At 41.5% G+C, this 24,805-nt stretch overlaps 1 protein-coding gene across 1 annotated transcript in view; it reads left to right on the top strand.

Moving 5' to 3' along the window:
- CLSPN (claspin) overlaps window positions 1-24,805 on the top strand; it is a 109,008-nt gene that overhangs the window by 60,792 nt on the left and 23,411 nt on the right. Inside the window, exons 16-23 of the mRNA XM_073615595.1 lie at window positions 5,746-5,857; window positions 7,836-7,908; window positions 13,864-13,973; window positions 14,283-14,444; window positions 15,284-15,405; window positions 17,459-17,595; window positions 18,202-18,313; window positions 20,628-20,707. Coding sequence (XP_073471696.1) covers window positions 5,746-5,857; window positions 7,836-7,908; window positions 13,864-13,973; window positions 14,283-14,444; window positions 15,284-15,405; window positions 17,459-17,595; window positions 18,202-18,313; window positions 20,628-20,707 — 908 coding nt within the window. The remainder of the gene's footprint in view (window positions 1-5,745; window positions 5,858-7,835; window positions 7,909-13,863; window positions 13,974-14,282; window positions 14,445-15,283; window positions 15,406-17,458; window positions 17,596-18,201; window positions 18,314-20,627; window positions 20,708-24,805) is intronic.

Genomic DNA, 24,805 nt, shown 5'->3' with positions numbered 1-24,805 from the left:
GCCCCAGAACTCTGGTAAGATTGGGGGGATATTTTCTTACAAAAACGCCCCTCACCTGGAAAAAGCTCTCCCCCTTTCTCTGGATAGGGGGAGGCCAGAACGGTCAACGATGCTGCTCCGTTTTGTACCGTCCCTGCACGGCGGTTGGATTACCGGATCTCCTCCTCGCCCCCCAATCACACACGCCGATCCCGTCGGATCGGAGGCCTGCGACCACGCGGGAATGCGCTCTTTTTGAAAAGGGGGGCGCGATGTGATGGAGGGGCGGAACTTAGAGCGGCATTGGCGGGGCTTAGAGCGGCGTTGGCAACGCCCAGCGCAGGAGTAGGTTTTAAAAGCACCATTATTTGCTAGCTACAGCTGTCAGAGGGACACGAGAGCAAAAAGGGGCATGTAAGAGGTTGGTGACACATGCATTCCCTTGGCACATTTACTAAAAGCACCAGGCTGAGCGTTAATAGCAGCGGCAGTTGCTGGACTATTGCTCAAGCAGTGAATTCGATTTCTTCTGATAGTACCTCCCAAAAAAGGGCTCAAGAGGGACTCCTTCAAGCTCAAAAAAGCCTAAAATCATCTCTAAAATGGCATCTTTCCCTGAGAGATCTGAAGTGGCTGGTCAGAGCGAGCCATCAGGGACATCAGGTGGTGCAACTGTTTCCAACGCTGCAGCCCCTGTCTGTTACTGAAGAAATTTTTTCCTCAGCCATATTAGGATTGGAGCAGAGGTTAGCGGATTTAATCGCATCCCAGAGTGGGACTAAGCGTGATCGGTCCCCGTCCGTTACCCAGGACCCTCAAACTGAGGAGGGGAGGGAGATGATGAATTTTTCTCAGGGGACCGTTAAGATGTTGATGACTCTTCTTCTTCTGAGGAGTCAAATGCGGAAGGATCAGGTTCACAATCTGAAAGATTGATGGTACAATCTCTTACTGAATTGGTCCGCTCCACATTTATGCTACCCTTAACTGAGTCGGTTGCTAAAGCCTCCCCAAGCTGCGCATGCCTTTCCTATCCATTGCTGGAAAAGCTTATGTATTCTGAGTGGGATCATCCAGATAAGCATTTTTATCCTCCTAAAAAGTTTTCAACACTTTATCTATCCTATGGAAGAAAAGTTTAATAAAAAAAAATGGGAGATACCAGCAATTGGCGCTGATATATCCTCTGTGAATAAAAGTTTGACTTGTCCGGTAGACAATGCTCAAATGCTTAGGGATCAACAGATAAAAAGTTGGAATTCCTATTAAACACTTTTTCTCTGGCAGGTTCAGTAACTCAGCCTGCGCTGGCAGCAATTGGTGTGTGTCAATCCTTGAAGGCTCGGCCCAAGATTTGGCCGAGCTACCAGGGGTGTTATGTTTTGCAATAGACGCTATGAGAGATTCTATTCTCCAGGCCTCATGCCTTATGCTGGGGCTGGTGCATATGCGTAGAATACTGTGGTTGAAAAATTGGTCAGCCGAAGCTCCCTGCAAAAAGCTCCTGGCTAGTTTTCCTTTTTGCATTCAACGGCTCTTTGGTGATGATCTGGATAAGTACATCCAAAGAATTTCTAATGGGAAAAGTACCCTTTTGCCAGTTAGGAAAGGGAGTAAGCGTATTTCATTTAAACGAGCAGCTTCTCCAGTGCCAGGAGCATCGGCCTCGAGGCAGTCTCGACGGCCTCCGTCAAATTCAAGAGGTAAACCTCAGGGTCAACCCCAGGGACAAAAGAAGTCCTGGGGAAGGAAACCTACAAAACAAAATTCTAAAGCCTCCTTATGAAGTGGCGCCCCCACTCACTCGAGGGGGGGGGGGGGACTTCTGCAGTTCTCAAGGGTCTGGCAGAAAGAGCGTCAAGACAAATAGGTGGCTTCCACAATTACTCTAGGGTACAAACTAGTCCCCGTCGCCTTGTTTTCTCAGATCAAACGTTCTCAGGGATCCATCAAAAAAAAGTCTCATTCAAGCATTGGACCATCTTTTGTCTCAAAAGCTGATATTGGCGGTCCCCATGGAAAATCTGGGATTGGAGTTTTATTCAAACCTTTTCATGGTACCCAAACCCAAATGGAGATGTCAGACCCATTCTAGATCTCAAAGATCTAAACCAGTTTTTGAATATCCGCTCTTTTCGCATGGAGTCAATCCGATCAGTAGTCTCCATCCTACAAGGTGGAGAACTTCTGGCGTCAATCGACATCAAGGATGCATACCTCCCATGTGCAGATTTTTCCCGCTCACCAGAAATATCTAGAGTTCGAGATAGAAAATCTTCATTTTCAGTTTGTAGCTCTGCCTTTCAGACTAGCTACTGCTCCTTGAGTATTTACAAAGGTTCTATCTAGATTAAGGGCTCAAGGTATAACGATTTTAGTGTACCTAGACGATCTGCTCTTGATAGACCAGTCAGTAGCCCGCTTAGACCAAAGTATGGTCACCACAGTCAACTACCTGGAATACTTAGGTTTGATTCTCAATCTAAAGAAATCTTCCTTAAAACCATCAAGAAGATTGGAATACTTGGGTCTGATCATAGATACAGCCCAGAAGAGGGTATTCTTACCCCAGGCAAAGATTAGTGCCATAAGGGGGCTGATTCAGGTAGTCAAGGCAAAGAAGAATCCTTCTATTCGACTTTGCATGAGGTTGTTGGGAAAGATGGTGGCTTCATTCGAGGCCGTTCCTTATGCTCTTTCATTTGAGACTTATACAAAACAGTATCCTATCTGCTTGGAACAAGAAGGTCCATGCTCTAGATTTCCCAATGTGCTTGTCTCCAAAGGTGTGCCAGAGCCTTAGTTGGTGGTTGATAACCAAAAATCTGCAGAAAGGGAGCTCCTTCCTACCAGTTACCTGGAAGGTGGTAACAGATGCCAGCCTTTCGGGTTGGGGAGCAGTCCTGGAAGAGGCAACAGTCCAAGGGAAATGGTCCAGGTCAGAAATGACCTTACCCATCAATATTCTAGAGATTCGGGCAGCGCGCTTGGCCCTGAGGGCCTGGACGTTCAGATTAGGGGATTATCCTGTCCGGATCCAATCTGACAATGCCACAGCAGTGGCCTATATCAATCACCAAGGGGGCACAAGAAGTCGTGCGGCCCAGAGAGAGGTAAATCAGTCGCCAGCAGTTGTTCCCGGGAGAATGGTCTCTTCACCCCGATATCTTCCTGACAATATGTCAAAGATGGGGGATTCCGGACATAGATCTGTTTGCGTCCATGTTCAACAAAAAGGTCGACAACTTTGTGTCAAGAACAAAAGATCCACTACCTTGCGGAACAGATGCCTTAGTATTCCTGTGGAATCAGTTTTCACTGATTTATGCATTCCCTCCTGCTTCCACGACTACTTTGCAGGATCAAGCAGGAAGGTAAGTCGGTGATTCTTGTGGTCCTGGAGATCTTGGTTTGCAGAGATCATAAAGATGGCGGTAGGGGACCCATGGACACTACCACCACATCCAGACCTTCTCTTGCAAGGTCTGGTATTCCATCCTGCTTTACAAACGCTAAATTTAATGGTTTGGCTATTGAGACCCACATTCTGAAGAAGCGTGGGCTGTCAGGTTCAGTGGTATCTACCTTGGTTAATGCAAGGAAGCCGGCCTCTAGAATTGTATATTATAGAGTCTGGAAGGCATATGTCTCCTGGTGTGATTCCAGGGGTTGGCACCCCAGGAAGTATGTCATAGGTAGAATCCTTGACTTTCTGCAGATGGGGTTAGAAATGAAGCTGGCCTTGAGTACTATCAAAGGCCAGGTCTCTGCCTTTTCTATATTATTTCAGTGACCACTTGCTTCGCATTCCTTGGTTCGTAGCTTTATTCAGGGGGTAATGCGGCTTAATCCTCCAGTTAGGTCACTCCTGAACTCTTGGGACTTGAATTTAGTTCTGTCAGCATTACAGAAGCAGCCTTTTGAGCCGATACAACATATTTCCTTGGTCCTTTTGACAAGGAAACTAGTTTTTCTGGTAGCCATATCTTCTGCAAGAAGGGTATCAGAGTTGGCTGCTCTTTCTTGTAAAGAGCCATATGTAATTATTCATAAGGATAAGGTAGTATTGCGTCCTCATCCTAACTTTCTACCAAAGGTAGTGTCAAGTTTTCATTTAAACCAGGATATTGTTCTACCTTCATTTTTTCCAGAACGCAGTTCTACGGAAGAAAAGTCACTACATTCTCTTGATGTGATGAGAGCAGTCAAAGTCTACTTGAAGGCGACTGCTCAGATTTGAAAAACGGATGTTTTGTTTGTATTGCCTGAAGGTCCTAAAAGAGGACCGGCAGCATTCGAAAGCTACCATTTCTAAATGGATTCGACAAGTAATTGTTCAAGCTTATGGTTTTCAAATCAAAGCGCACTCCACAAGGGCTGTTAGTGCTTCGTGGGCAGTGCATTACCAAGCCTCCATGGCTCAAATGTGCAAGGCTGCAACTTGGTCTTCAGTCTCTATCAGAGAGAATCTATCAGATTCTATCAGGTAGATGTAAAAAATCATGAGGATATTACCTTTGGGCGCAGTGTGCTGCAAGCTGCAGTATAAATCCTCTAATTTCATGGTGCTCTAATTTTACCCTAATTTTGTGTCTCCCTCCCTTCAGTTGGCATTGCTCTGGGACATCACACATAGTAATTACTATGGCTCTGTGTCCCGTGATTTATAACCGCTTACCTGTAAAATCCTTTTCTTTGAAGTACATCATGGCACACAGAGGTCCCTCCCTTCTTTCTGGTATGCACGTGTATTGCTTTGCTACAAAAACTGAGGTACTCCCAGTAATGGGAGGGGTTATATAGGGAGTGGACTTCCTGTCTTAGGGTGTGCCAGTGTCAATCACCTGAAGGTGGACTATAACCCACATAGTAATTACTATGGCTCTGGGTCCCGTGATGTACTTCAAAGAAAAGGATTTTACAGGTAAGCTGTTATAAAAAATCCTATTTTTTCATATGAAAAAAGTGGTTATTATGAAGGTTTTCATTTATTTTTTGAAAATAGAAAAGGAATCAACATATACATTCTGTTTACTTTGAGGACATTCCAGTTTTCATATTAAAGTCCCGCTGACCACTTTCCCTTTTCTGATTTCATATTATGTTTTAAATTGTATATGCCTACCAGTGTGTTGAGATCTTGCTATTACAGTGGACATAGATTGGCGGACATTTCCATGAAAAGGTCAGCAAGAAGTTACCTTCTCAATGACTGACAGCAGTGCATGGTACCAGTTACCACCATGCCTGAAAACCCATGGCTGCCCACCATCATCTTCCCTCAACACTACACGTGCACACCTAAACCCACTCTCATTACTACACCTGACCCTCATCCTTCCCCCTGCTCTTACACCTCTCCCACATCCCCTCATTTCACCAATGCTCACCTCTGTGCTTGACACCAATTTACTAATGTGCACTTCTTTGATCCCCACCACGGCAATAATGTGCTCCTACACATTTAGTCTGTTCAACAAATTGGCTTGCTTTTGCTAGTTATGTTTAATAATCAAAGTTAGAGGCATCTTGTGTATTTATTAGACCATTTATAGCCAGCTTTTGTGCATAGCTAGACAGATGAGATTTGCACAAAGAGGATTTATTTTGGTTTGATTCCCCCCCCCCCCCCCCCCTTATATTGTTCTTGACTTTATTCTAGTACAAATATTTTGGTCACATTTGTTTAAAGGACATGTTGAATGTCAAATTGTAAAGTATCATCATACTTGGCATTTTAAATTTAATAATTTTGTTTCTGTCCAGATGATGGTTCAAATCAAGAATCTTTTAGTTGTACAAAGGCTCATGCTGAAAATGAGAAAAATGACCTAATGTCTGAAGCAGTTGCTCTCTGTTCCGGTTCTTTTACCAACAGGTAACTATTGAATGTTATTACTATAGTTTCTAAATTGCAAACCTTGCTTTTTATATTGGGATTTGGGTTACAAGAACAAAGTTTATGGATTCTAATGGTCTTAAATCTCTTGGATACCACAACACTTTTTTTTTTTTTTCTTTTTCCTACTGCCGCAGCTGTTACAGACCTTGCTCGGCTTTTTGCGGTGTCTCCTAAGCCCTAAGATTTTATAAGTAAAGCTTTTTATTGTGTTTAGAAAGTTTTTCTACTGAACGGTCTTTCCTCTGGTGCAGTGACTTTAATTATTAAACCCTAAGTTTACTTGTGCTTCTGTCTTCTAGTTCATTAGAAATCTTTTGTCCTGATGACCCATTCTCTCCCCTGCAAGTTTCCGGTGTGGTGTGGGTTAATAGAACTGAGGAGCTGTCAAGGCTTTCATCAAAGATTCCCAACTATGCCTGCCCTTTCTGCCCAACTCTTCCATTCAAAGAAGCCCATACTTTGAAAAAAGGAGCTGTGTGGAAAGGGTGGGGCCCTCCTGATGAGGGCCAGTGACAGCACCTTGGTTCTATTAACCCTTGCCACACTGGAGGATTGCAAGGCTGGGTGCATTGAAGAACGTAAGATTTCTACTGAACTAGAAGACCGTACAAGCGATGAGTCACTCTGAAGGTACAGTAGGTAATTTGCTATATATTTTATTTTTTGCAGGTACAGTTAGACCTCGTGCACACTTGAGCTAAAAAAACAAATCTACTTCTACAGGCGTTTTGAGATTTCCTCCCTCTAAACTTCCTTACGCCTGTGTGTCCATGAACTCTATAGGTGTTTACAGGAATTTAGAGGCTGGAAAGAAAAAAAAAAAATCGCTTGTGTGCACAAGAGATGCATGTTTTAACAGAAATAACTTTTTTTTTATTGACACACCTAAACGTGCTTTTAAACGTTTTTGCAGCTGCTTTTCTCCTGCCCTAAGAAAAGTGTTTAGAAGCTCCCCTGTGTATGAGGCTTTAACATCTTGACGCCGGGCGTATGCATATATTCGGCCGCTTGGCCCTGCTAAAACCACTTACCATGCTGAGAGTGCGCTGCATGCTCAGTAGATGACAGGGATTGGTAAGCTCCTGATTGCATACTTGCGATTGGGAGCTTTCCAATCATGTGACAGCCAATCCTTTGCCTCCCAGCTTTTAGAACTCTTAAAGGGCTGGGTGGCGGTTGGTACAAAGGGGTTAAATAAGTAGCACTGTTCATAAATTTGCTCAAACTCCACCCCAAACACAAATGCTCGCCTGCATGATTGGTAAAGCTACCTGGTCTGCTTGAACAGGTAGTCCAGGAAACTGCACTGACATTACACTCTTGTGTGGTGTATGTACTTTTACAATCGCACAATTTTTTAATGCTTTTGTTTTACGAATGCTACACTATATCATGTAACCCAAATGTGTTTTGCACGTAAAATTGCTTAGTCTTAAAATTAACCTTATAAGTAAGCGCTTGTACAGGTGAAACGCATCTAGGTTTCTTACTGATGTCTGACTATTTGTGCCTCTTGAGCTTTTATGGACCTACAATCAAGCAGATGAGCATTGCAGATCAGAAAAGTGAGAGATAAGTCCTTATTTGCATATTTGTTCTGGGTCAGTGATTCAGTATAGTTAAGCGGGCCAGAATGACAGTCAAGCATCTAGCATTTTCAGAAGAGCTGAGCAATGAAATTTAAGAAGTTTTTTTCCCATGACACAGGTATAGAAATTTATTTCTATAGCCTTTTTTCCATGTATGCCCTATGTCTTTAAGCTGTGATTTAATAAGAATAAAAGAACCTTGAGAACAGCGTAAGACTTTTGTTTCAGCTAGGAGGGACGTGTATCACTCACAAAACTCTAGAAATATAAAAAGATCCTATTTATCTCAAGGTATTCCATATTTGTAATCACAGCTGCTCCAATTACCAGTATAACAAAGCGTAACTAATCATCTTTTTACACAGAGAAAATGAAGAAAACGAGGCAGAGCTTGAGGATTTCCATCTTCTACCATGTGATGATTCTGACAGCGAAGAGGTTAGAAAAAAGCTCAGAGGAAGTATGATGATTTTGAGGTTAAGATTTCAGGACTGCGTGATGGCAAGCTATTTGATCTTTTCACATTGAATTTAGAGGAAATTATGCCAGTTAACAATAAACAGCAAAGGCGTCTGTGTCCAGCATCTCAGTAATAACTGGTAGTCTATATTTAAACTAAAAGGGAGTTATTACCTTTTTCGTTATGGAGCAGGCTCTGCTGAATATCCGTCTTAGCCTTTCTTCTGGTTGTCACAAATACCTTGCATTTTGGGCCATCCACTGGTCTGTTGTGATTGTGGTCTATATCGTAGGAACAAAAATTGTTAGGCATGAACTGCATTCAGTTCATGCCTAACCGGCGTGAGCCCTTGCTGATATCTAAAATACAATTTTGGAGGGTCAGGGATGGTGGTTGTTGGTGGTTGTTGGTTGCCTACAGCAAAGCACAGCAGTTAGCTAGTTATTCCTATAACTTTGCCTCCACACACACACAAGATAATGAGGTCTGTTTGTCAGTGGATAACGCTACCTCCATTACATCCTTTAGTGACTCTGTCTTCATACCCTCATGTGTGGTGGGTTCCCATGGACCCATAGGCCTAATCCCCATTTGAAGACCTGTTTTTGTTGTTGGGTTTTTTTTTTTTTTTTTTTTTTTTTTTCCTTCTTTAATGGCATACCTAACAGTATATCTTTGCTAAAGTTCAGACCTGGGAGCTGGCATGCTAACCTTGGGTATCCAGTTTTGACTGCGGCTTCACAGCTGGCTGCGCTGTGCTATTTGAATGGTCCCGCAGCTTTCTGGGCCCTGTGACATGTCCCAGAAGGTTGTGAGGGAAGAAGGCGGTCTGACCAAAGGTGGGGCAGCGTGTACCTGTCAAAACCAGGTACCTGCTCCCCCCCATAAAATATGCTGTCTCTCAATAGTTGAGGGGGGAGGAGGAGGAGGAGGAGGAGGAAGACTGGCCTCAAGAAATGATAGGCCGTCAGTACATTAGGATTGATCAATTTTCAAATAAACACTATATTCTCAAAAGTATTGGGACACCTGCCTTTACATGAACTTTAACCACTTTACGGCCACAGCGCAGACCTGAATTTCCGGGAGGCCGTCATATGACAGCCTCCCCTTTGCACACTCCCTGCGCTCGTTGCGATCACCGAGTCGCTGAGACTCGGGTGATAACAGATCCGAGTAAGGGGCCGATCCCGGCCCCTTACCACGTGATCAGTTGTTGGCCAAAGACAGCTGATCACATGATGTAAACAAAAGCTCGGTAATTTTTTTTTTTTTTTTCTCATGCTGACAGCTCGAGGAGAAAAAAAAGCCGATCAATGGCTTATGTGCAAGGGACATCGGTCCCGAAGAGGCAATTCTGTCTCATCTGTGCCCACCAGTGCCACCTATCAATGCCAATGAGTGCCACCTATCAAAGCCCACCAGTGGTGCCACCTGGCAGTGCTGCCTAGCAGTGTAACCAATCAGTCCCCATCACTGCCGCCTCATCAGCGTACATCAATGAAGGAGAAAAATTACCTGTCTGCAAAATTTTATAACAAAATATAATATATATATATATATATATATATATATATATATATATATATATATATATATATATATATATATATATATATATATATATATATATATATATATATTTTCATTTAGGTAGAGTGTTGTCTGACTTTGCAATTGTCATTCAAAGTGCTACAGCGCTGAAAATTGGTCTGGACAGGAGGGGGGGGGTTTAAGTGCCCAGTAAGCAAATGGTTAAAGTGGATATAAAAAGTCCACACACCCCTGTTAAAATGTCAGGTTTCTGTGATGTGAAAAAATGAGATCAAGATAAATCATTTCAGAACTTTTTTAGGGTGGATTTGATTTAAAGGGTTTGTAAACCCTCGTGCTTTTTCACCTTAATACATCCTATGCATTAAGGTGGCTGCACAAGTGTGCACATCCTCTCATAACTGGGGATGTAGCTTTGTTCAGAATGAAGCAATCACATTCAAACTCATGTTAAATAGGAGTCAGTACACACCTGCCATCATTTTAAAGTGCCTCTGATTAACCCTAAATAAAGTTCAGCTGTTCTAGTAGTAGGTCTTTCCTGACATTTTCTTAGTAGCGTCCTACAGCAAAATCCATGGTCTGCAGAGAGCTTCCAAAGCATCAGAGGGATCTTATTGTTAAAAGTTATCAGTCAGGAGAAGGGTACAAAAGAATTTCCAGGGCATTAGATATACCATGGAACACCGTGAAGACAGTCATCAAGTGGAGAAAATATGGCACAACAGTGACATTACCAAGAACTGGACGTCCCCCCAAAACTGGTCAGAGAGGCTGCCAAGAGGCCTACAGCAACATTAAAGGAGCTGCAGTAATATCTGGCAAGTACTGGCTGTGTGGTACGTGTGGCAACAATCTCCCGTATTCTTCATATGTCTGGGCTATGGGGGGTAGAGTGGCCAGACGGAAGGCTTTTCTTACGAAGAAAAACATCCCAGCCCGGCTAAATTTTGCAAAAACACTCTGAAGTCGCCCAAAAGCATGTGGAAAAAATGTGTTATGGTCTGATGAAACCAAGGTTGAACTTTTGGCCTTAATTCCAAAAGATATATTTGGTGCAAAAACACTGCACATCACCTAAAGAACACCATACCCACAGTGAAGCATGGTGGTGGCAGCATCATGCTTTGGGGCTGATTTTCGTCAGCTGCAACAGGGGCCTTATTGAAGGTAGAGGGAATTATGAACCATTCCAAATGCCAGTCAATATTTGCACTAAACCTTCAGGCTTCGGCTAGAAAGCTGAACACGTAGAATTTTATCTTTCAGCATAACAAAGCATACATCCAAATCAACAAAGGAATGGCTTCACCAGAAGAAGATTAAAGTTTTGGAATGGCCCGTCCAGAGCCCAGACCTGAATCCGATTTGAAAATCTGTGGGGTGATCTGAAGAGGGCTGTGCACAGGAGATGCCTCGCAATCTGACAGATTCGGAGTGTATTTGCAAAAAAGAGTGGGCAAATATTGTCAGGTCAAGATGTGCCATGCTGATAGATGCATACCCAAAAGGACTGAGTGCTGTAATAAAATCAAAAGGTGCTTCAACAAGTATTAGTTTAAGCGTGTACACACTTATGCAACCATATTATTTTATTTTTACTTCCCTCCACCTAAAAGATTTCAATTTGTTCAACTGAGTTGTACAGTTTATAGGTCACATTAAAGGTGGAAAAAGTTCCAAAATTATCTTTGTTTCATTTTTTTACATCACAGAAACCTAACATTTTAACAGGGATGTGTAGACTTTTTTTTTTATATCCACTGTATACACAGTGAACAGCCTTAGATGATATAGAGATGAAACAAATCTCCCTATATAAACTTAACATGCATATCTTTTCTCTTCTTCTGTATATATCCTTTAGAACATGGGTGCTCAACCTGTGGCCCTCCAACTATTGCGGAACTACATGTCCCTGAGGCATTGCAATCCACTGACAGTTGCAAGCATGACTCCCAAAGGCAGAGTTGTGATGGGACTTGTAGTTCTGCAACAGCTGGAGGGCCACAGGTTGAGCACCCATGCTTTAGAAAGTGCTTTTCGTCTTTAAAGATTTTTCTCTTCCTGGTTAACACTGCAGAGAAGCCTGGGCATACAGCCAAGACAGCTAATTGGAGGAAAGGGGCGCACACACCCCCTCTCCTCATAGGCAAAGACAGAAAGGTACGTGCAGAGGTCTGCTTTTAGACGGCAGACTGTGTGCAATCCTATTTATAGTAACCTCTCCCGATGCACACTTCTATCTCCCATCTCAAGAACGTGTCAGGAGTTATGCTGATAACAGAGCTTCTGAGCAAGAGACAGCTACGGGACTCGGTGCTTTGGAGAGAGATAACAAAACACCGCAGACATGTGCCCAGCTCAAATTTCATGAATCTGGTTTACATCCACTTTAATGGCATCCTAGTCTTAGTCAGGTTAAAAGATATTATTACCCTTACTGCTGGTGTAGCCTATAGGATGTTTCTTGTGGATGTTTGTAAGCTACTAATCCAGGGATACACACCCATCCACCTGTTGCTCCGTGGAGTGTTTCAGCCATTGTGGGATCTCTCATTGATTTTACTCTTCGTTCCCTTTTTATTTCTGTATTGTGAGTTCCTCCTATAAAGAGAAACAGTCACGCAAGATATAATTTTCCCTGATGGACTATACGTTGATAATTCTGAAACATGTTCGGCTATATACAAGAAATCCCTACCGACTGATCACAGCATGACTCTGACAGTGTTTGGGCAAACGTGCTCTTATTGGGTTCGTCTACATATGTAACATGTATATTTTGTTCTATTTTGTATACATTGTGTATTTTATATTTCCTTGCCTATAAGGCTATGTTCACAATTTTAGAGCCCTTTCACACTGGGGCGGTTTGCAGGTGTTATTGCGCTAAAAATACCGCCTGCAAACCGTCCCAAAACAGCCTCTACTGTTTGTTCAGTGTGAAAGCCCCGAGGGCTTTCACACTGAAGCGGTGCACTGGCAGGAGAAGAAAAAAACTCCTGCAAGCCGCATCTTTGGAGCGGTGAAGGAGCGGTGTATTCACCGCTCCTAAACCGCTCCTGCCCATTGAAATCAATGGGGCAGAGCGGCTATACCGCTGCTATAGCCGCGCTATGCGAGCGGTTTTAACCCTTTTTCGGCCGCCAGTGGGGGTTAAAACCGCACCGCTAGCGGCCGAATACTGCCACAAAAACGACGGTAAAGCGGCGCTAAAAAAAGCTCTGTTTTACCGCCGAAGCCCCCACCGCCCCAGTGTGAAAGCAGCCTTATTATGCTTTGTACTTAATAAAGGTGGCACCATGTTGCCTTTTATCTAAACCATGACCTTCTAATAGATTTTATGCCTAAAAAGTCCAAGGGGGCTGCCCCATTTGTACCTTAAAGTGGGGTTCCACCCGAAAAACAAAAATACCTGGAAAAATTCTAAAAAAAAAAAACATTTGGATATTTTTTTTTTTTTTTTCACTTACCTCTAAATGCCTGTTGCTAGGTGGTCCCTCGTAGTCTGCCTGTTCCTTTGCCTGGGCTGGTGACATCGCTTCCCCCCCTAGGCACAGGAAGGGCTCCGCTCTGCTCCCTCTCTCCTGTCAATCATCTGGGACCCATTACAGGTCCCAGGTGATTGAGCGGCCAATCGCGGCGCCGCTCGCGCATCTGCAGTGGGTGCCAGGCTGTGAAGCCACAGCCCGGCGCCCACAGTTGAAATGCCGGTGCCGACGAGCGGAGGGGGGGGACGAGCGGGGCTTCGATCCCCCGCATCGCTGGACCCAGGGACAGGTGAGTGCCCAATTAAAAGTCAGCAGCTGCAGTATTTGTAGCTGCTGACTTTTAATTTTTTTTTTTTTTTTGACGGCCCCCCTGGGTGGAACTCCTCTTTAATGCATGTTTTTTCTACTTTTGACAATGTAGTGCATATACCATAATTTGTAGACGCTATAATTTTCAAACAGACTAATATGCCCTGATTAGGGTTATTTTTAACAACAAAATTTTGCAAACGTTGACCATAAAGTCTTCTTCTTTTTTTTTTTTTTTTTTTTTTTTTTTTAAGTTTTATATAGCAAAAAATAAAACTGTTCTGATTAAATGCCACCAAAAAAATTGCCCCATCTCTAAAAAAAATAAATAAAAATGTAATTTGGATACAGTGTTACCATGGATGAGTAATTGTCATTCAAAGTGTGACCGCACTGAAATCTGAAAAATTACCTGGGCAGGAAGGGGGTGAAGTGTCCGGTCTTGAAGTGGGTAATATGATTGAAAATTGTGGCACTACCTCATTCAAGGGGATGGGTCAAAGCCCTACTGTTTAGTAACGTTACATAATTTAACAGTTGTTAACTTGTTCGTGTCTTAAATTGAATATACTTTAGTTTGCAGGAATTGAAAGTGGTGCAGAAGATGGAGAGGAAAATGAAGAATGTGTGGAAGATGACGATGATGAGGAGGCAATTCTTAGAACGCAAAGCAAGAAGAGAAAGCTGTGAGTAATTTGCTGGAGCTTCAAGATGAATAAAACCAATGATTTCTTTGTTACAGTGCTTGCACTCACCAAACTTTTGTGTACTGCTGTTAATCAGAATGTGAGTTTAATTTTTTTTTTTTTTGACTGAGGTCAGGTTATGAAACTCAGATTTTAAAGTTGTTATTTTTGGATTTTATTTAGAAACCATTATAGCACTGAGCACCTGTCAGCTCTAAAACAATAAAATTTATGTCCGACATACTGCTAAATGTTTGAAGAGGCTCTGTCCTAGACAGTTTTAAAAAGTAATTATTTTTTATATTGCAGAAACCTGCAGGACTTCATGGAAAATGAAGCTGAACTTTCTGGAAGTGATGTTGGAAGTGAGGATGAGGATGAAGGAGATGAAGATGAGTATGAAGAAGAAGCCATTGATGAGGAGCTTCCTTCAGATGAAGAGCTACAGGATCAAATCAACAAGATCCATATGTTAGTATATACTAGTGTACCTAGCAAGCGAGAATTTAAATTGGAGCTATACTCTACTCCAGCGACGCACCGTCCAAGCCCCCCACCCAGCTGCAGACCTTCGGGTGGCCTGCTTCTGAGTCTCCATCGCCTGCCATTGGCTGGGCGTGGATGATGTCACTCCCGCACATTTGCGAGAGTTCAGTCAGATTCAGCATTGCCGAATTTGTACAGTGAGCTACACATGCACAGCTCACTGTACAAGGGCGGACTGACAGGTAAATAACTTTAATGCAGAAAAAACAAAGTATGTCTCTTCTGTATTAAAATTGCCTTTTCGCCCATTTTAAATCATTCACTAAAGTTCCACTCTTAAAGCCAATGTCAAGGGAAAAAAAAATAAAAATCAGTTCCCCTGTGTTATATGTACATGTTTTTATCACTTTAAAGAACTTAAACTGAAAAAATGCCTGTCAAACCTTCAGAAATGCGCTACATCCTTGTTCTGGGTTGGCTAGAGTGGTGACAACTCTCCCAGTGTCTTTTTACTAAACTATTCAAGCACTTCCACTCTCTGACCTCTACAATATAAAGACTAATCATTGTGTAGTCCATGATTAGAATTGGGAGGGCTAACGAGCATCCTTGCACAGACACAAGAAGTCTGCACAGGACAGCTCCTGATTTTTGAAAAGCAACAGATATTCTTTGCTTTTATCAAACAGATATAACAAAATGCTTCCAATAGTATATTTAACAGACCAAAAGGGACAAAATAAGGGCAGTTCTATCTTAGGGTTTATATACTGTATTTATCTTGGTTATTTTCACTAGACACTGACCTTGCTTTACCATATCAGGAAAGTCACCATGGATGAAGACAAACGCCGACTCCGGCTCTATCAGGAGCGTTATTTGGCTGATGGAGACCTTCACAGCGATGGTCCTGGCAGGATGAGGAAATTCAGGTGGAAAAATATTGGTATGAATGATAAATCAGCTATTGATTCGATGTGTATTATAAAGTGTTTTAGGTCTGATAGTATTGCCTTTTTGAGATAATTTTTTTTTTTTTTTTAATATTTTTTTTTTAGGGGTATTTGCCAGGTATGATTTATGCATAGTTATATTGATTCAAGCTGGCCCAGTGTAATAATAAAATATTCATACAGTACCTGGAATTCATCTTTAACACTCGGTCTACCAGTGGACCCTGTAGGTAGTTTGTGTTTTTTTTTTTTTGTATGGAATTTATTATTTGATAAGAACGTATGACTTTTTTTACTGCTACTTAGACCGTTATAAATCTGAAAGAATGGATTTTTTTTTTTTTTTGTATTTACACTTTTTATGTAAATTCAAATTATAGCATTGTACACTGGCAGGGTCCATCGGACCCATGTTGCTCTTCAACGGTTTTTCTGTTATGAATCAAGTCACGTGTTTACTGTACTGCACTTTGTGAGTCATTTTCAGTCTGCAAGTTATGACATGTTTCTGCATGTTAGGACTTGCTTTGTTGCTTTGGTGGTATAGTTTCATCATGGCTTGGAAACGCCTCAGTAACAAAGAAATGCTTAGTTTTTTAACTCAGATTCTGAAGAAGATCAACATACATCAGTTTACGAGCCATCGGATGACGAAAACGAGATAAATGACATCCTTGTGGAAGGCAACTCGGATTCTGATGATAGCACCGTCACAGCACCTACCACCCAAATTGATTTGCCATCTCCATCTGCGAATAGAACAATTTTTACTATGCAGGTGTACATGGGGAAATGTCACGACCAAGGAAGGGAAGTGAATCAGAGGGAGCGAGTGGTAATGGATTTGGCTCAAGGAATATTACTTTCTGGAAGAAAGATCACTTGTAATAACTTCTTCACGAGCCTGCAGTTAGCTAAAAAAAAATTACTGGAGAAGAAAATCAGTTGTAAAATCATAAAAGAACTGCCCCAATAATTCGTGACCACAAAAAAACAAAATGTCTACTCTTTCCAGAAAGACGTGATGATTGCATCATACTGTCCCAAGAAAAACAAAGTTGTTACCCTCTTAAGCTCTATGCCTTCCCAACCAAAACCGAGAAGCATTCAAGAATGAAGAATGCATTCAAAACCGAGAAGACAAAAAAACACAATTCAGTCATACAATGAGACAAAAGGGGAGGCGTTGATGGGTTGGATCAGATGGTTCCTACTTGCAGTACTAAACAAATGACCAGAAGATAGCCAATGGTTATATTTTATAACATGTTGGATGTTAGTGCTATCAGCGCCTACATTATCTGGATGTTGCTAAAACCAGACTGGAATGCAAGTAAATCGCACAAAAGGAAGGTTTTCCTTATACATCTTGGGAAAGCACTGACTGTAGTATCTGAGGGGCCTGACATTCCTCAAACTTCTACGTTAGAAGAACCACCAAGAAAGAAAGCACGTTGCAGTATCTGCCCTAACTGCAAAGACAGAAAAACTCGAACAGTGTGTTGTGTGTGCAAAAAAAAAAAAATTTATGTCAAGGACATCTGAAAGTGGTGTGTTTGAGCTGTGGACAGTGAAACTTTTTCATCATATTAGCATCTTTTCTAACTATATATGCTCTACACCTACATATCAAAATGTCATGTTTCTCTAAATTGACAATTTCTTTATCATTTTTATCCTTATGTGTAAATTTATATGCAAAATAATATGATGAAATACTCTTCACAGTGCTCAAAATATGGAGAATACACTTTATCACCAAATGAATAAGCATTGCTTAGTATTGGTTATTCAATATTTTACTAGCTAAAATTATCAAATAATATAATAATAATATAAATACCCTGTTTCACAATAAAAATAATTATACTAAAACATTTATTCATTATATGTACCAATGCTTATTCATTATATGTACCAACGTTTATTCATTATATGTACCAAACTATAGTACAGGGCCCATTGGACCTTGGTGCAAGGTGGTACAAAATAAAAAAGCCGGTAGAACGAGGGTTAAAGTATGTGGTGTTTTTTGTGCATCTTCAGATGATGCCTCCCAGTTTGACATGTTTCGAAGAGATTCTGATCTGGAAGATCAAGAAGGGGAAAATGAAGATCTGGAGGATACTGATCTCAAATGGAGAAAGGAGAGATTTGAACGAGAACAGTGGCTGCGTGAGCAGGTATGATGGCACACAAAATTTGATTAACAGAACTCTTTTTACGAAGCTGCTTAAGTAAGCTTGTTGTGGTTCTCTTGGGATTGATTCAGTCCAGACTGCGTTGTGGTGGTATGCGGGCACTCGTCTCTGAAAAAAAGTACTATATACTGTGTCGTATAGTGGCCAACTGAACTTTATGAAATGTTTGTGACAATTCAGTAAAGTTTGTTTAAAAAATAAAAAACGCAAACAGTGTGGTGATCCCATTGGGCCGCACCACACATGAGGCACTGAGTTAAAATGCAGTGGCTGGTGTGGATGGACCCTTAACCTAACAAACTCCCAAAATGTGCATTTACTGTGCACACTGAGAATGAAAATACCTTCACTGCTATGCTGGCTAGTGCTATCTGCTATTGCACAATTGTGTTTCCTAGCTTCAAGGGGACAATTGGTGATATGCAGCGAAGTCGAAAAATGCCTTTCAATTTAGCTAATGGAAAGCCAAGTGTATGGCCAGCATAAGAGTACACAAATGGCACTCACATGCAGCATTAAGGACTAGCATAAATGTTCTCATATCAGGGCTACCTATTAACATATTACATTTGTCTACCTTCACTGTAGTCTAAAAGTGGCAGCCTTGACAAAAAGGAAGAGGAAGAAGAAGATATTGGAACAGATAGCCAGTTCATGAAGCTGGCCAAAAAAGTTACTGAAAGAACTTTACAAAGAAAAGGTGAGACATTGTTCTTATTCATGTAGTTCATTAGTATAAACTTTCTTTGAGGTGTACACAGATGTATACCACTAAGAGAAACATATTTGTGTAACCACCTCGGCTCCGGAAGGTTTTACCCCCTTCATGACCAGGCTATTTAGTACTGCGCTATTTTAACTGGTAATTGTACGGTCATGCAACACTTTAACCAAACTAAATTTATATATTTTTTTCAAACAAATAGTGCTTTCTTTTGGTGGTATTTGATTACCACTGTTTTTTTTATTCAGAAAGACCAAACCTTTTGAAGAAAAAATATTAACTTTCTGCTTAAAAAAAACCTATCCAATAAAAAAAAAAAAAAAAAAGTTTGAAAATCAAATTTCGCCATAACTTTTGTCCAGAATATATTCTGCTACATGTCTAAAAAAAAATCCCAATAAGTGTACATTGGTATGCGTGAAAGATATAGTGTCTAAACTATGGTGTGTGTGTGTGTGTGTATATGTGTGTATATATATATATATATATATATATATATATATATATATATATATTAGTAATTTTGGATGCCCACGCCCTAGACAGGGAAACAGGCAGGTGACATACCTGTTATATGATGATTAGGACCTCTCCACAACACAGGGCAATGTGGATCTATAAATCAACATTAGAAGTTGTTTTAACCACTTCCGGACCGCTAAGTGTGCATATACGTCGCTGCTTTGACGTTAATACCGGGGTGCCCAGTATATTTTTACAGAGTTGGGCTATCCTCTTTCACATAAAAGTGGTCCTAACGTCGGATTCACCACAGGATCACTTTTATGCAGGGTAGATAAAAATCAATGTGTGGTTTTTTTTTTTTTTTTTTTATTTATTTGTATTACATTTATTTTAATAAAATGCTTTTAGAGTAAAAATCTATCTAAAGATAGTTTTCTATTTAAAATACATAAAGTTTATTCAACATGAAATGGAGCTCAGTTATGTAACATGGGGCTGTATATTCTGCAATATTTATATTTTTGGTAAACTCATTCAATGAATCCAAGCTCTGCAAGCTGAGATAACCTGCACTGCATTGATACATTCACACAATTTCACAGTAACCATGAAAAAAAACAAGGTTCAGGAATATTACTTTATCCCATTGCTTTGCAAATCTACGTACATTACAAACTACGATTGAATTGGTTCTGATATCGCTGTTTTACTAACCTGACAGCTTTTATATTCTAAATAGGAAACCTTCATTTTGTTTACAAATATTAAAGATTCTAACTACCAGCAAGAATGAGCCCTTAAATTTAAAGAGCACCTGTCATTTCAGATCCATCATGGCGGCGTCTGTTAGTGGGCATCCACTCATCTGCTGTCGCCACGTCCCTCTCCTTGTGTCACTGCTGCATCACCAGCCGTCCCATTAAAGTGAATGTAAAGTTTACATTCCTCGTAATAAGAAATAAAGTGACCATAATGTTTTTTTAAAGGGACAGTGTAAAAATAGTAAAATAAGAAACAAAATTAAAGTTCCCTGTCCCTCCGAGCTCGTGCACAGAAGCAAACGCATAGGCAAGATGCGCCCACATATGTAAGCAGTGTTCAAACCATACCTGTGAGGTATGGCTGTGATCGTTAGTGAGAGCAATAATTCTAGCACTAGATCTCCTCTGTAACTCTAAACTGGTAACATTTAAAAAAAAATTAAAGCATCGCCTATGGAGATTTTTAAGTGCCGTTGTTTGTCGCCATTCCACAAGTGTGCGCAATTTTAAAGCATGACATGTTGGGTATCAGTTCACTCTGTGTAACAAAATCTTTCACGTTTTACAAAAAATTGGGCTAGATTTACTGTTTTATTTGTTTTATGTTATATACTGATTTTAACTTGTAAACAACAAATGTCAGAAATCTTGGTCCTTAAGTAGTTAATCTGGCAATAGAGATCTTGCATATTTATTCAATAATTGAAAAAATTACTGGAGAGGGAGAAGTAGCACAAGGAACCAATCAATTGGGCTGCAGTGCTCATGTGCTAACAAGGAACATACTTAGAGTAGTATAGAAGAGTGTGATGAGAGATGGGCAGATCAGTGCATCTTCTCCTTTACTATCTATTCACAGGCATGGGTAGGGACAAGACTTACTGTAGTTGCCTGAACTGCAGCAAAGAAAATCAGATCTGTGTGGCTGTGCTGTGTAGATTTCTGGACAGGATAGACAGAAATACAATCATACAGCTTATAAACGGCCCCCTTTTAGGTATTTTATTCGTTTTTTTTACTGCTGGGAGTTCTGTCTTATTTTTTTTATTTTTATTTTTTTACAGCAACTGTAGAAACAAAAGAGCCAAGTAACACTACAAGCAAAAATCCATTTGGCGTAAACCAGCCATTCAGTCTCCCCAAGGTGAGTTATGCTCTGAGATCAGAAAATAAGATTATGGTATTTTAATCTGGATTTGGGAAACCTCAAACTTTCTCAGATAGGATACAGGCTTAGAGTGCTAAAATTTTGGGCGCTTTTTTTTTTTTTTTTTAATAATGTTTGTTTATGTCAAAACAAAGGTGAAATGGAAAACTGGACTGACGCATACAGAGTAGGGTCTACCTGCTCATAACTTGTTTACCATGTAGGCCGTCCCATAACCTGTGAGATGTGAGAACCCCTGCTTGTGATGCAAGAGGGAAATTCTAAAACACACAGTACCCTACAAAAGTGCCTATTAAACTCTTCTTTCTCATCCAGGGACACAGGAAATCATACACTGTCGCCTACAGGAGCATAAACAAAAAAACAAATCTATAGGCCAGCCCAAGATAACCCCTCCTATTCCCAGTATGCCTTTGTTTTTTCATAGTGTTCTAAGAGGGATAGATCTTTTTATTCAGTTTTGCCAATTAAGAGGTAGTATCTTTTTCTTCAATCAAGACTTTTCATGGTTTGTAATAAATCACTCCTTGAGCTGATTAGCTTAACTTTAGGGTGCCTCGATGGACTGAATTTTGTGGGGCTTAGCCTGAAAGTGACCTTTAGGGAACTGGGGTCCTGGTTGGGTGCTTTCCAGATCCCATTCTGGTAACAACTTGGCCTTGGAGTTTCCATATCCAGGGCTGTTGGCATTGCCTCTACACTTCCCTTGTCTCCAAAGACTCACTCTGTGAGTAGGCTAATTAGGCTGAGCACTGGGAGCTACCTCATTGTTGGCCTGCTGGGCACCACTTTGTTTGGTTTGATGCGGAAGTGGTTAATGTTGAGGGACTGAGCATTGACTTAGTGGATGTAAACCCAAAACTTTTTATTAATTTTTTTTATATCATACTGTAGAGTATAAGATTTCCTATCATTTGAGCCCAGTCTTGCCACACAGAGTTAATCCATTTATGAGCAATCCTCTTTTATTGTTCAGCGAGACAAATCTTAACAAACTGAGAAAAACATTGTCAAATCCTCCCCCTTGCTGTGAGTGACAGGTGATTTACATATCTCGTGCTTCAGCCTAAGACACATGCAGTATTTTTTAATTCCCTCCCACTCCTTTCTTCAGCAGCTCTGCAAGGATTGGCTGTTGATTTGGCATGCTGAAGTCATGTGGTTACTTTCCTGTCTTTTCACTGGATGTTAGAGATCATAGCAGAAGTTCAGTGTTAGAAATACACAGGAGAAAATTTATATTGACAAGGGGAGTGTGGAAGTGTGCGGGGAGTCTACTGACATCACGACTCCACCCACCGAGCTCCAGACAACAGACTCACCCACAGAATATGCCGTTTTTTGGGTCTAATAACAGACAGAGGGGGGACATTTGACAGGTACAGATACATGCAGGAGGCATGTATATCCTTATAGATAACCCCTATGGCAGTAGTTTAGATAGGATGACATTGGGTTTACATCCACTTTAATCTATTTGGTGTATTGTTGGGTTCGCTCTGCACTCTCTTTACTATCTTAGCTCTAGCATTTCCCAAATGTTGCTCCTGCTTTGCAAAAGAGCCCAGCATAACGCCAATTCCTAATCCATTCCTTTTGCCTGTCTGCAGTGATTTAGGTCACCTCCAACCACTACCCCAATCAGATGCCAGTGTTTTTGTGAATAGTTTAGTTTCATCATTGCCACATGATCTGAAACTGTCCTCATCCAGACACAAAATGGGTGGTCCCTCTGCAACAGTTAATCTTGGCCCATACTCTACTAAAGGTTTTTGAAAAATTTACTCTGTGCCTTCGCAGGGCACTGGCATCTGTAACCTGGAATCTTGCTACTCTAAGGTTATACAGTCTAATTGGAATCCTCCTTAGTTCTACTGGGTGAGGCTGAGTCCCCCATCTTATCGTTGGGATTCTCTACTGCAGTCGCACAACACTTTGTGGAAAAGGAACACAAGGGGGCACCAACTAAGTACAGTACTGTATTTAAAACACAAGTTTATTAAAAAACCAATAGGCAACTCGCATGTAAAAAAAAAAAAAGGCTGACCTTTCTGATTTTATCTGCAGTCTGATGGTGGGCACAAGTTGGGTTCTCCAACTGAATTGATGTTTCTGCTCCTCACTGCACTCAGACCATGGGGGATCGTGACAGGCAGTAGCAAGGCCGGTGTGGAACGAACCGGAAGTGATATCACCAAGGAGCCACAGGAATATCTTTCCTTTGCAGCTGCTCTTCGGTTATTACTCTAAGGCAGGGATATGCAATTAGCAGACCTCCAGCTTTTGCAAAACTACAAGTCCCATCATGCCTCTGCCCCTGGATGTCATGCTTGTGGCTGTCAGAGTCTTGCTATGCTTCATGGGACTGGTAGTTCTGCAACAGCTGGAGGTCCGCTAATTGCATATCCCTGCTCTAAGTAATCCTGGAACCACTCCGCCCTTCCCAAGAGCTGGGGCTATTCCCACTTGAAATAAATTGCTAAACAGCGGTCTATACCTCGTGTTGATTTACTACTGACACACCTTTTTAAAGTGATTTTACTTTCATCTGTGTTGGAAGCTGCATAACCTGCAGTACATTTTACCAAGTTTGCTTCTTTAGTAGAAGGGCCTACAACAGGTTGCCTTTATATCCCCTGCCGATGGTCAGGGTCTCTCAGCTGCTGCACAGGTGTGGAGGGGTCCTTTCCTCTTAGATGCCCCTTTCAGACCATTGCGGCCGCTTACTCTGCTGTTGTAGATAAAACTTCTGAGAAGATTAACTGGTCTGTCTTTGCCTTAATCTTCCAATCATATAGCCGGTGAAGACTTTTCTCTTCCTATCTTATGGAAGTTCTTGTCAGTGGAAAACACGTCTCTGGGCTATGATGTAGATTTGCAGAACAGGTAGCTCCTCCTACATCGTGGTAGTAATCCTTGTACTGGTCTACTGATATGGTCAATGTTAAGGTATTGCCCTGTCTTCAATGCCAAGGTGAAACTGGAGATCTTGTGACGAGTGTGGTTTTGGATCATTGATCATTGTGTGGATGAAACCTTGGCTTCTAGTCATGCACACACCAGTGTTTTAACTGGTTAATACTGGGTATGAGGAATTGGTCCATGCTCCATGGAGTATTTCAGATTCTGTTCTGCAGGTATAGGATGCCACACACTTGACGTTCAGGGGTGTTTTCATGCTGATCAAGCCAGTCTCCTGCTGCAGGTATTTTCTGACATTAGCAGGTGATGCCTTAAGTACTCTGGGGCTTGTTCACCAAAGCGTAGACCTTTATTTCTTGGCTTGTAAAGAAGGCCCTTCTGGCGGTCTTCTTTGATTGGAATTTATCCAGACGAATGTTCTTCACTGCCTTAAGTATCCTGCCCATTGCTCCACATATTTTGATGCTTTGTTAGATCTGGGTGTCAGGAGTGTCATTAGTCTTGTGACTATGAAGCTTCAGGATAAACGGGCTTTTTTCACACCGATTCCTTCTGAGAGCTGGCCCAGGGCTGCTTTCTCTCTGCAGTTAATTGAGTATTGGGTTGGTTCTAGGCTTTATAGGATTGGTATTCCTCCTTACATATTCAGTGAGAAGATCGACCTGTTATTCCCTACCTACTCCATGTATAGGGGACTCTTATGTACCCTGTTGTAGTCTTGATGACTCCATGGGATAGAACCTTAGTTCCCTAAGGGAGTACAGCAGGGTTCACAGTTTCACGCCTTGGAGTTACTTCTAAGCCAAGTCTTTTCGGGATTCTTCCAGGATAGTCCTCACCCTGGTGAGGTGGATGTCTGTTCTTCCAGTGGTGCGCCATCCTCCTTTCTTACACCTTGTGGATCTTGTAAGTGGAGGCTTGGAGCTCTAGCCTAAGGCTGTTGTCGTCTTCTTTTACCTGGACATCATTCAGTTTTTTGTCCAATCCTAGTTACACAGAGTTCTTTCCATTGTATTTTCATTCCACTTTCTGATCAGGACCCAGGAATGCCGGCGAGGGACCCGAGAAAAGGAGGATTGTGGCTGTGCAAAACCGTTGCACAGCGCAGGTAAGCATAACCTGTTTGTTATTTTAACCACTTCAATACAGGGC

This window comes from Aquarana catesbeiana, linkage group LG02 (assembly GCF_042186555.1).
Source record: "Aquarana catesbeiana isolate 2022-GZ linkage group LG02, ASM4218655v1, whole genome shotgun sequence".
Classification (NCBI taxonomy): Eukaryota; Metazoa; Chordata; class Amphibia; order Anura; family Ranidae; genus Aquarana; species Aquarana catesbeiana.
Note: the sequence above shows the minus strand (reverse complement) of the source record. Positions and strands in the feature narration are given on the sequence as shown.